The 13,130-nt window shown below is 47.5% G+C and overlaps 1 protein-coding gene across 2 annotated transcripts in view; it reads right to left on the bottom strand.

Moving 5' to 3' along the window:
* Positions 1–1,419: 1,419 nt before the first annotated feature.
* FGF18 (fibroblast growth factor 18) overlaps positions 1,420–13,130 on the bottom strand; it is a 65,474-nt gene continuing 53,763 nt past the window's right edge. For both annotated transcript variants that reach the window (XM_048960433.1, XM_048960432.1), the window contains one exon: positions 1,420–2,014. In XM_048960433.1, coding sequence (XP_048816390.1) covers positions 1,748–2,014 — 267 coding nt within the window. In that variant the 3' untranslated portion in view covers positions 1,420–1,747. The remainder of the gene's footprint in view (positions 2,015–13,130) is intronic.

A 13,130-nucleotide genomic window follows, 5' to 3' on the forward strand; every position in this document is an offset into this window, starting at 1 on the left:
CACCCAAATGGCTTTGATCTGCAGGGTTTGGCTGCAGCTCTCAAAGTTATCATGAGAAAGCTTGTTCTTGGGAGAGCCGTTCTGATTAACGAGAAAAAGCTTTCTGAGCGGCTCTGAGCATCCCAAGCCCTGGCTGGAATCAGGGAGCACAGCCATGTGCGCATGCAAGAAAGCAAGCGAGCATTTCCTTAATGGTGCTTGGTCGTCCTTTCAGCTATAATTTGAGGTCAACCATTTTGTCCTCCTTCTTTTTGCTGCTCCCCATTCAATGCTGTCTCACCCGCTCCACCAGGAGGGTCAGCACACGCTGTCTGCAAACACGGATGAGCGCTTTGTGCTTACACATGGCTCCACATCACCCAAATCTCTGCTGAAGTCTCACGAGGAGAATGGGCCGCATTGAGGAGCAGAGCACCCAGAAGTGGGGAGAAACACGTGGGGCAAGGAGGGCAGGGAGTGGTCTGGGGGCTGGTCGGGGTTAGGATGAGTCTTAAAAGTTATAATATTGAATCCTGTCGACTCCATGGAAACCAATAGCACCTCTCCAGAGCTCCAGCAAAGGAAACACAAGCCACGCGTAAGTACGTGTTAATTGAGTCATATGCTAATTTTCCAGTTTACCTTTGCCTTGGCCAAGGCTTTAGGAAATATTTAGTGGGCTGAAAAGTATCAAATTTAAGTCCTGCTCTTGAAAAACTCCAGCACGTGTTTCCCCACTCTCGGCCCATCGCCCCACATAAGATTCCTCCCCTTTGGGAGCAGTGAGGGAGAAGAAAGAAGACAGTACTGAGGAAAAAGCAGAATTACAGAACCGGCAATGACGTTTATAGTGGGGAAGCCATCCCAAATATGTACCTTGCAGCCCTCACATCAAAGGTAAACAGCCATTGAAAAAAAACTACTCAGCAAGGGGAACGAAGCACGAACAGCAAAAGATATATACATGCGTTTTAAATAATTTTTTTTTTAATTGTTGAGGCAGTAATACTTGGTTCATGGAACTGCAATATACAGAGAGGTGAAATAAATAGCTTATATATATATAATATATATAATATAGCTGGTTTTAAAATATTCCCTTATCATTGGTGTACTAGGTCATTTTGTAGTCACTTGAATGTATTTAGCAGCATTCTCCAGAACTGAGCGTAATGCAGGATCACGGAGCCGTGACACCTTATGTCGTCAGAAAGGTTACAGAAGATCGATGCGTCGAGGACTCCACGCAAACTCAATCACTGCGGCACACACCATCTTGTCTCGGTCCAGCTTGCAGCAGACAATAAATAGATTACTGCAAAACTGGCAAGTTTCAGGGCAGGGTCTCAGTAACTTTGGGAAAGAACTTTGGTTTTCTTTGGCTTTATTTATTTATTTTTAATAATTACTTTTTTTTTGTTTTTTTTTTTTGTGTTTTTTTTTTTTCCTCTGGGGATATGCTTGAAAAGTTGTCCTTTCCAAAAAGAGAAATAAGCACCTGTGTGTCATCAACAACAAGAAGTCAATTTAAATAGAGCAGTTCATTTCATTTTTCAAGTCACAATAAATCCCTAACAGCTTTTCCCCAGCGTTTGCCATCTAGTCTTTTATTAATTTTTTTTATTTTTATTTTTTTTTTAAACACAATGTACAAAAATAGAGCTTCTTCCTTATTTTTAATGTAAAAATATTCCTCTGGTGCAGTTTTTTTTTTTTTTTTTTTTTTTTTTTTTTGTGGTTTATTATTGTGACACTGTTTCGTCTACTTTTAACTGGGGTTGGTGGGTCGTATTCTCTTAGTCCTCTTGGTGACTGTTGTGTACTTGAAAGGTTTCTGTATCTCCACTTGCCCCTTTGGGTACCTCTTCATAAAATGTACATCTTGCTGGTTTTCTCGGGTCTTGGGCCCTTTCCGTGGCCTCCCTTTTTTGGTGAATCCAACATACCAGCCTGAATATTTTGCTGACATCAGCGCCGTGTAGTTGTTTTCTAGGACTTTCTCAATGAAGACGCACTCCTTGCTGGTGCCATCAGGCTGAAAAAGGGAAAAAAAAGAAAAAAAAAAGAAAGCAATCGTTAACCAAATGCAAGCTCAGTGACCGTAACCCAATCTGGCACAAATAAAGTCATCTGAACCCTGGTTTTGGTTCAAACGTCGCTAACAGGAGCAGTAACAAACCATCAGCTAAAACAGAAATGATTTAGGAAAAACATAACCAACGTCAGTTCACCATCTTTTTGAGCACTCCTATCCAAGGGCAGAGAGATTTTTCACAGACAGCAGCGTGTCCCATCCAGCTCCTTTATCTGCAAGCAACGCAGGACACGTTGCTTTGCGTTTTCCATTAGAAAGGAGGACTAACTGAACTTGTTCCAAGGAAACCTCATGCTTATCAGGAAAAAACAGAACTTCACATAGGCCAAATGACACACTTTCTACTTCTACTGCTTGCTTTTCATATATTTTCAATATTTTCAAAAATGCCTGATGGTACTGGATGCTCCTGCAGCATCCCAGGCATGGCAGCGAGCAGATAAACCATGCCTGGAGCTCCGAGGGCAAGACAGGTGGATGGCTAGGGCCACAGGCATGTGCTGTGTTCCCAACCCCACTTGGACCCTCAGCACCCCATCTGCTTGCTGCTGCAGGCTGGGGTTAGGTGGAAGCCAGCACTGGCAGTGCAGCAGCATGGAGGGCAGTCGCCATGCTGAGCAGTTCCTCCAGGATGGGTCAGCATCCCACGTGCCTCCCAAGCCAGTACAGCTTGGGGACTAAGTCCACTGCCAAAGGGGATGATGTATAAGATGACGCATATATTTACATATACATACATATATACAGCTCTACTCTTCCGGGATTTGGAAGAGGGTTTCATTTCTGGTAGAGAGGAGGGTATCAGCCTTCCCCTATCCATCTCACATCCTTAAATGGCTCGCCTCTTTGCAGAGGGAGCCAGGTTTAGATGTAGAACTGGAGGTCAGACCTCCTGTTCCCTGAGCACCCTGCCTGTCCCACCAGGACTGCTGCTCAGACACAGAGCTGTGCAAGCCACCTCCCCACCACTGCACAGCCAATGTGACAGCACCCAGACTCAAAGCACTCACTGGTCTGAGTCTCCAGCAAGAAGGGTTTGGCTCAGCCAGAGCCAAGCCTGTGTGCTGAGAGAGACCATGCACTGATCTCAGGGTGCTTTCAGGATTCCAAACTCTACAGCACCTGCAGCACTGTGGGGAGTTGCAGTGTCACCCGGTAGCACGTTTGAGTCACTCAGCACAGAGGAAATTCTTTTCATCTATAATCACATGTCTGAAAATACATTTTGTCCTTTAACTGTTGATTTAGTGGTGCTGCACTGAGACCATTGAGCAGCACTTGGGTCTGGGCATCAGAAGACAACAAGTAGCTATAGGCTCATCCAGCCCTGGATGCCATCTCAGCCCCGGGTGTTTCACAGTCTCTGGACAGTGACCAACACACTACAGTGTTTCTGACAGGACTTGATCTAACGCTTAGCACAGCCAAAGGAAAGATTTCCAGCATGGCATCAGTCCAATCCAGCTCCCCAGTGAAGTCACATTCGGGTTTTTGAGAGAACTGCAAGCCCATGCTGGCTAACAAACTTTCTCCCTCCTGCACAAACGCAGCAGTATCAGCTCCTTTGGCCACGTCTCCATCACATCTGTGGGGACACCAAGGCAGCGTTGAGCAGCACAGCAGCACAGCTGCAGGTCACTGGGGTGAGGAGCCCACAGGGCTGCAGTGGGGCTGGATGCTGGGGCTGTTCCCAACAGGCGCTGCCACAGCCTGGGGTACGCCAACCCAAGAGCCATTAAAGCACCATCCTCCTGAAGGGGCTTCGTTACCACATGTCGGCCTCATTAAGAGCACACAACAGAGCAGGGCAGTACCAGGCAGAAGGTGTGAGAGAAGGAGCTAGATGGCTTCCTTCTGTGCAAACAGCTGACCTGGGCTGCACACCCCACGGCGCTGAGCTCGGCCATACAACTGGCAAGCTTCACCCGGCGCCAGGCACAAAGGTCCGAATTTTATCATCCACAATGCAAAGCCTGAAAACGCTTTAATGAATGGCAGAGGTGGGCGAAGCGCAGGGTTTCAGGTCCTGGGGGGGTCATTCTCCGAGTCCTGGGTTTGATCAAAGCCACATGAGCGGGGAAGAGGAAATCAGTTGACACCACAGGGTTCCACCGGGTTTCAATGCGAAGCCATAAAACCAGCCCCGGGTTTCTCAGGGCTCAGCCCACTACAGACCTTTCACCAATGAATGGAGAACTTTTAAACAATACCGTGGCTGGCTTTCAAATCCACCCAAGCCCAGGTGCTGATGAAGCGACCAAATCTGTACTGCAGGGCAGCAGGTAATTGGAGCGGCCGTTTCCCCGCGCTCACAGAAAGGCCCTGGCGTTGAGCCCTGACCTTGTTGCTAGGAGAACTGTGGCGTTTTCGTGCAATTTGGGAGGTTTCCGCTTGCACTGCAATGTCAGTTTCTCATGGAAAACGAAGACTGGAATTAAAAGAAAATGTGTGTGTAGGAGGGGGAAGTTATTCTATTCATAACAAAAAAGTATTTACTTATACCTTCAAATTTGCCAGCAGTGCCTAAGACAGAGACGGGAGGTGTAGGAATAACAAGGTGCAACTCGAGGCCAACCTCAGGGCTAATTTGAAGTAAACAAAGTGCATGAGATAAAATAATTTCGTTTTGGAAGAGGAAGAGCTAAATGATTCGATAACATGAAATTACAGCAACATTTACAAGTACTTTGAGATAAATGAGGATAAGGAGCTCGCTCTTCCCCAAACAGAGCATTCCTGTACGTGCTACGGCACGCCTGAGACAGACAAATGATTTTCAGATACTTACAAGACGATTTTACAGCATCTGTTATAATACTCCCCAATAGCACATAAATCACTCACACACGTTACCTACACCATGGAGAGCTGGACCCACAACTGGGGCAAGAAACAATTTACAAGGGCTCTCAGTATTTCTTGTCACCTTGTTTTCCTCAGGTGCCCGTCACTTCACCACGTCCCTGCTCAAACAGCAGCACGACGCTCACTCTCTGGGTCTGTCTCCCTACCTCCTCTGTTCTGCACTGCAGAGATGGATGGAAAAGGGAGATGGCTTTTGCCGAGCACCAGGGGCTTCCAGGTAAAGATACCAGGTAAAAAGCAGACTGCCTGCCCTTCTCTGGAGCACTGATGACACATCTGCCACCAATACGGGGTTGCATCCACCCCTGTGATGTCATCAGGGAGATGCTGCCAGGTGCATCTCATGCATACTCAGCAGTCAGGATGCACCTCACAGAGCAATCAGCCTTCAAAACTCAGAACTTTCTGCTTCATTAAGATAAACAGGAGAGAGCTGGGCAGGAGCTACTGAGTGCTGCGGGAGGGCTCACAGCCCTACTGCCCTGGCGGGCCCAAGGAGCACAGCTAGCACAAGGGATGCACACAAGGAAAACGCAGGGAGAGGAAGCCCATCTGCAAAGCTCTGGCTGGGACCCTGCCCTGGGAGGACACAGACCTCAGCAGCACCAGGGATGCCTCTGTCCTACAGCCCACAGGCACGGCACGGGCTGAGGAAAGCAGATGCAGGCTGAGCTGATCCAGCACATCCTGGGAGTGTCAGCTTTTGGTGGCACAAATAAAAGCTTTGCCTTCACAAGGAGCACATCCACAGTCACCAAACACCTCCCAGCCAACAGCCAACTGTGCTCAGCAGTGGGAGCTCAGCGCTCCGTCCCATCCACCTTTGCAGCTGGAGGGAGCTGAGGCTGCAGGCAATTAGGCAAGTAAATTAAGTTTTAAAGAGAAAAGCCCAATACTACATAACAGCTTATGATGTTTTCCTTCTTTTGGCTCTGAAAGCAGAGTGGCGTGCAGCAGCCCTTCCCTGCTCTCAGCCAGCAGGTCTGCCTGCTGCCCACTGCCTCCAGGAGCTGGCCACAACCACAGAGTGCAGCAGGAAGGGCTGTGGGACAGAATCTCAGTCTGGCACCAAAATCCACAGTCAGCGCCGGAAAGAGAAGAGAAATGGCTTTCCTGAGACCTCAGCTGTTGCCAGAGAAACCATCCAGAGCTTTTCTTTTTTGTTTTAAATTCATCCCTCATAGCTGTTAGATATGGCAGCTGTTAGCCAGCCTTGTGATAAACCTATAAAATACTCAACCTGAAATCCATCTTCTGCAGACAGCTCTCAAGCATCACCCAGGCCTGCAAAGAAGTGAGCAGAAGGGCAGCAAGGCAGGCCGGACAGCAGAGGCTTCAGCAGAGCACGGCGGTGACTGACTGCTGCGAGCTTGGGGTGTATGGGGGCATCGCCAGCACCAAAGCAGAAAGCTGCAACTGTAATTCCTGTACCACACAGAGACTGAGCAGCAGCAGTCACCCCAGAGCCAGGAAGGGACATCTCTGCCATGGAACTGCTCACACAGCCTGAACTTGCAGCCCATGGGAAATGGAAGGCAGCAGAGCTTGGGGAGGTGCCTTCGAGCCAGGGTCTCTCCAAGTACCACAAACATACTGAGGAGCACTGGATTGTTTGTGCAGAGCATTTGGCGACGGTCTCTCCAGTATTAAACACGAAATGCCGAACTGACACTAAAGCAGAATTAAGTGCCAAAGCATTTGCTGCTTCTGCAATTACACTCCGGCACGCTTTGGTGCTCCTCCCCGCTTTCCTTTTTATGACCCAACTTGGCCTTATTGTAGTTTTGCTTTCTTGTTTTAAGTTCTCCAAATGGAAAGGATCAAAGGGCCCTTTGTTGTTGTGGCACCGCTGCCACTAACAGCTTGCTGCTGGGGGGACCTCGTGGCAGCTCTGCCACCAGCCCCAGCCAAAGCACTAGCAGGTGCACAGCCTCCTCCTCCTCCTCCGCATTAGCCCACAGCACTAAGCCACCTGAGCAGCTTTTTATGGGAAAGGGAGGCCGGCGCAGGTTTTCTCATTTATGCTTCACAAATCTTGCTCAGTGGGCACCAGCAAATCCAAACTTCCTCGGCTTTTAGAGCAACAATAAGCTCGCACAACCGGCGTGGATAACGACGCTGCACGGGGAGAGATGCCTCCACAGCTGAAAGGTTTCTCTGTTTGCAAAGATCAGGGCACAAATTAAGCCCCGCCAGTAATGCTGTGTTAAGCTGCTGTTAGCTAAGCTTATGTTCAAGCACTTCCCCTCCCCTCTAAGCCAACCCTGACATCAGGAGCTCTTGGATAAGGCTGCAGTGACCAAATGCACGGTGATGGGCGGTTAGGAACAAACAACAAACCGTGTGGAGCAACTCTGGTACGGCCCAGGAGCGCCTGCTGGGCAAGACTCAGCCTTACAATTGAGATCGAGATAACCCCCCTGCCTAAGGTTTCCAAATGGCATATGCACCCAGCATTCTGCCAGGAAAAACCCTGAAAAAGGGCCCTTTCTGCATTCCTCCCTCCTCCTCCTCTGCACACAGCCAGGCACTTCCCAAGCGCCGTGCTGGGTTCTCACACCACCCCCAGGTGAGAGGTGCCCCCGTGGAGCACAACAATTATTTCAAAGGACTGCTGAGAATTTCCCTCTAATGCTGGCACTGTTATATTCACACACTGCACTCTACAGAAGAAATCCTGCCCTTTGTTTTCTACATTTCAGAGTGCTGACAGCATGCAATGCTTAAGTTTCCAGGAGATGTGTGGCTCTGCAGTCCCTAGGAGCCACAAAGAGCCATCCCCAGGTGAGTACCAAAGGCACCCAGCATCCCTGATACCCATAAGACACCAGAGCTGTGCACACAGCAGGAATATGGCAGTGTGTGATCTCAGGAAGCACGTTGCTTCGGTGCTTTTGCACCAGTCCAGCTCCACTCAGAGCCTCCAGACTCACTTGGCGTGAATTGGAAAAGCCTGAGTGGAGGAAGGTAAGGCAGGGCCATGCTGAAATAGCAGTTTTTAGCACTCCCACCTCTCTATGTCTACACACATCTTCTAAAGGTATGTCAGGGAGTGGGACAAGCGAGGCAGGTGCAGCAGCAGGCATACATGGCTCCATCAGCCCTCGCAGCACAGCCAATGTGAGTGCTGAGGCCACTGAAAGCCAGGCCCAGCCACGCTCATGCACTTTATAGGCATTATCAGGACAGATCTGTCATATGCATCCTGATGCTCAGCACCCAGGATTTATGGCCAGGCCTGCTGACCACAAAGACACCTCTTGACCCAAATGCACATTCTTGCTCCCAGCCCAGGCTGTAAATCAGGGAAGCTGCATCTATAACTGCCAAGAGTTACTCAGCCTCGTGCACGCTTCCTCCAGCTCTCTGCCCTCTGAACCTGCCCAATTCTCCAAGGAAAATACTTAGGAGCCATGATGGGCAGTTCAATAAAAGTGTCTGCCAGAGCAGCAGAGAGGTTAATTATGTACACAGGACATCTAAGTGCATTCAGAAAGCAGGGAAAGTGATGCAAAATCTATGCAGTGGGGATTCTCCAAAGAGAAGGTACTTCTGCCTTCAGAAGCTAGAAGAGCCCATTACACCAGTATAGCCCATTTTTGCACGTACCTGTCTATAGGCACCAGGCATTCCAGAAAACATGCAAACATGGGCACAGGCATGCACTCGTGGGGTGGGAGCTGCAGGCTTTGCAGGGGTGAACTAAGCAACACCGTGGCTGTATTGGGACATGCCTCCCAACCTGCTGCAAATATATCAGCAAATACACTGCTATCAGCACAGCAGGAAGGCACGTATTCATGATTGGAGCAAATTGGGATGGCTTCATCTGGAAAGACGCACATTTGGTTAATAGAAATTCCTAACTGCATCTCAGAGAACTACGTGTACTTACTAGTCACAGTGAGAGACATTGATCACTTTTTAAATGAACTTTATGAAAATTTAAGAGAAAATCATTTAAGTCAGTACTTTAGGAAACAACTGCTGCAGGAGACCTGAAACCACGGGCACAATTCAGACATGACATCTGAGCAGGCACCGTTCCCTACACCTAGCTGATCCAGCTCAATTTCTGCTCCTTGTTGCTAACTGAAGGACAGCCTGGGAAGGCATTGCTACCCATCCCTACAAAGATTTGTTTGGTTAGATACACTGCTGGGCTTTGCTCTGCTTTCGCAGCCTCAGCAGTCATTTTCAGTCTCCACAGAGACCCCATTTTCAGTCTCCACTGAGATTTAGTTCTGAGTTTACAAAAGGTATCTAAAAACAGCAGTGTATTTTGTGTAGGCTTACATTCATTAGGTGGGGACCTGTGACACTACAGAAAAACTTTTAAACACTTTAAAACAGTGTCTAGACAATAACTGGAGCAAGAACACGGGACCAGAACATTGCTGACCTTGTAGCAAATCTGGTAGATCCTACATTTGTATTTATTAAACAAACATATGCATTGACTCTTTAAGTTATCATTTCACACAAGCACAGTCTCCATCAGCTGACATTCTGGTAGTGACATCAATTTCCCCAAGGCAAGCTTAAATCAGTGGAGTTTAGGACCAAGGATGGTCATTGATTATCTGCAGGATGGTGTTAGTTCTCTCCACATCAACTTATATAACTGAGAAAAAAGAGAAGCCCAGTATCAAATCAAGTGCTACCCATAAATCATCAAGAATTGCTCCAGCCTGCAAATGACACGTCTCCTTTTGTAAACAACAAATGCAGGGCTTTAAAGGCTTGTCCTTCTTTAGGAAAACATAATCCCTTTCTATAAGTAATAACACTTTTCTGTAAGCAAATAAATTCAATTTGATGCAAGCATCTGCACCAGACGCACGCAGCATGCCCTCTCCACCCAAAGAGGGTGAATGAGGCAAGAGCGGGGCTCAGGGATGATCATCCCCTCTCAATAATTGTAATTAATGTTCAACCCTAGGGAACTGCAATACTCCAATGTGACACACAGCTGCAATCATCGAGAAACTCAAGGGACAGGATGTTAGCAGCTTTATGGTGACACTTGCTCCTTGAACACAAAAAGGATTAAATTAAATTATCACGCAGCTTTCAAGAAGATGGCATTTCTTCCCTGGGAGGAGATATACAGCTTTCAGCCACAGGATAAGAAGAAGCTTCAGAAGTCAAGCTTACAAGCCTGCTCTGCAATGCAAACCCTGACTTTGCAAAGCTCCATTCTCGGAAAGAGAACTGATGGCCCTTAAGAACATACAAAGGAAAACTGAGGTTTGCTAAAAAGGAATCACAAAAACACTGGAAACTTATTACATGTCTCTCAGGTGACCAGACACACAAATGGGATTCCTTAGCACAAAACCAGTGTCACGAAAAAACATATTTTTCAAACAAAAAGAAGAGTGGCTGCCAAAAGGGACCCAACCTTTTGCTTTGTTTTTGAACAAATTTAATTGATTTAAAGCAGTTGGCTGTACTGAGAAGGCTCAGTTAACCAGAGATGTAGACACATGCTGGAAGGTGACTCCCAGGGCCCTTGACCACATGGCCTGACCTGTGCAGTGATGAACTGAGCACCAGCCCCATCCTGGACGTCCCAATGCCACCCAGGGCAGCTCTGCTTCCAGGATACAGCAAATGTCACGGTGCTCCTCTAACCCAGTTTGGCTGAAGCTAAAACTCCTGTTCTTGACTAGCCTGGCAGGATTGGCATCCAGCAGAGGTGGATGAGAATGCACTACCTGAAGGTAACACAGAAGGACGTAGCACGGACCTTAAATATTCACATTACTCTTTCAAGATGCTAGATATACAACCAAAAAATACAAATGCGCTGCCTGATAAAGCAGCTAAGCTTGAATCCAATCCCAGCAGCATTGTGAATGTTTAAATGTACTTCATAATCTCACAGATTTTGTAATCTATGACCTAAATCTACCAGACCTACTTTATGCAGGTAAAAACGTATATCAGTACCCAGAGCTTCAAAATCTCTGATGACCAGGCAGCAAAGGGAAGACACAAAGCTCCCTCCATGCAGTGCTATGGACACGAAAGCCTCCTGGCTCAAACAGCCTTTAGAGCATAAGCAACCAAGCATGCATGTACAAACACAGCTCCAGGCCAGACTGTTAACAATTGGTGCAGCTTTTCACCATTCATGAAATAAAAGAGTCTTCTCCATATGAGCAAGCTTCTTCCATCTTCTCAACCTCTGGTGGACTGTGCGAGCTCCAACAACTCCAGAATCTCCCATCTGTCCCCATCCTCCCTGCACACTGTCCCACCTCCCCAACCTCCACGGCTGTTCAATATTCATCAGCATCCATAGAAGCTCTCTCCCTCTTCTGAATACACGGAGCTTCAAAATGACCTCTGCTCTCCCACAAAACCAACATCTGCCGCTTGCTGTCCCACAACGTCCCAGAACATCTAAACTCCTTCCACAAAATTCATTCCCCACATTCACGTCATTTTCCCCCCTCTTTTCCACCTCCAGAGAAACTTTTAAGTAGTGTGCTGCTGTAAACAAACTGCCAAAAGCACAGACCCAGGACAAGGCCCATTGCTAACAGCAAACAGAAATGCTGCGAAGGTCCAGGTACAAACCCCGACCTCTTTGAAGGAACCACTGAGCATCTACATCCATTTGCTTTTGTGCCAAGGCAGCCTCAGCACAATAAACACTGGAAAGTAGTTTCGCTGGGCTCAACCATAAATGGCTTTTGGGAATCATTACACGGCTGTGCCATTCTCAGCAGGGATTCCTGGAAATGCCAGGTAGCACTCAGCATCAGTTGGCTGCCCCAAGCCATGCTGCTCCAGGACAAGAGTTGTCCCAGTGTGGTTCCTGTGTGCCAGGTATGCAAACACAACGTACCCATGCCAACCCTCCTACAGACAGGAGGAATCTTCACAGCCTATTAGGGAAGGTGCATGATGGGGTCTGGCCAGGTTTTTTACACATTAAACCTACACAAATAACACAACAGAACGATCATTGTGTGTCCACACAGCCTGAACCCTTGGGGGTTGGACTCGATGATCTCTGGAGGTCCCTTCCAACCCCTACAATTCTGTGATTCTGTGAAATTGTATAACAACATCCCCGCCATGATGACTACGAACCCCTTTATGCAAGGCACTTCTGCCCGGCACCGTAGAGATGTGAAATTACAAATGAGTTACCAGATGCAAATAACCATCAGCACACACAGAAGTTTGGATGCAATGCTTCTACTTGCCCAGCAATGGAAAGCGGCTGAGAAAGGCTGCAGTATTACCAAAAGCCTCATGACATTTGGGGGCTGAGAACAGAAGAGGGTGATTTCAGCTTCCACTTCTGCTTTTAATTTTACAAGAATGTCAGCTTTTAAGTTTTCAGTACTAAAAATCAAGATTTTTTCCATTGGTTGCAGAAAAAAAAAAGTCTGATTAGGCGAATGCAGAAGACTAATCACTCACCCAGCTGAAAGAAAACTGGCTTTGTCATCTCATCAGTTTTAGGCCTTTGTAGTCCTGGAGTGTTGAGTTGAGGTTTTGGGGCACTTGAGGTTGCTTTCAGGTCAGGTCCATATTCTGAGTTGTTGGAGGTTGTTTGGTTCCAGGTTCCATTGGGGTGTTTATTTAGATGACTAAAACTAAAACAAACTGAAAGGGCAGCACAAGCCTGGGAACAGTTCATTTTTAAAAAGGACTGATTCCACCCTACGTGGAGAACCAGACTGCAGTCCAAAATGAGATCGGAGTGAGATCCAGCAAAAGACATGTCAAGTTTGGTTCTCAAGTGAGAGGCCAAGTCAGGATAGTTTATGACTGAACATGTCACAAAGAGATCCACAAAACACGTGCTGTTAAACTCAACACTCTTCTGTTTCTGGTTTTGTTTTTGATGCAAGTTCAGCATTTGGTCCCAGAAATCATTAGGTTTTACAAGCCCTTCTGTCAAGCAACCTGAATGCTGTGCAACTCCGTGAAAAATCCTGGATAAGCATCAGAACTGTGCAAAACTCATAGTGCTGCCCCAAGTCCAAAATGCAGGGTTTGGACGTGCACACCGAGGAGTGCAAACACCTCATCTACTGCATTAGACTTCCAAACAAAAGCCCCTGCCTATAGGAAGACTAAAAGCAGGTGGCTGGGTGCCCCACAGCTCCAGCTTTGCAGTGCTCAGGGCTATTGGGACAGCACTGGGAGAGCCACAGCCCAGCCC

This window comes from Lagopus muta, chromosome 14 (genome assembly GCF_023343835.1).
Source record: "Lagopus muta isolate bLagMut1 chromosome 14, bLagMut1 primary, whole genome shotgun sequence".
Lineage (NCBI taxonomy): Eukaryota > Metazoa > Chordata > Aves > Galliformes > Phasianidae > Lagopus > Lagopus muta.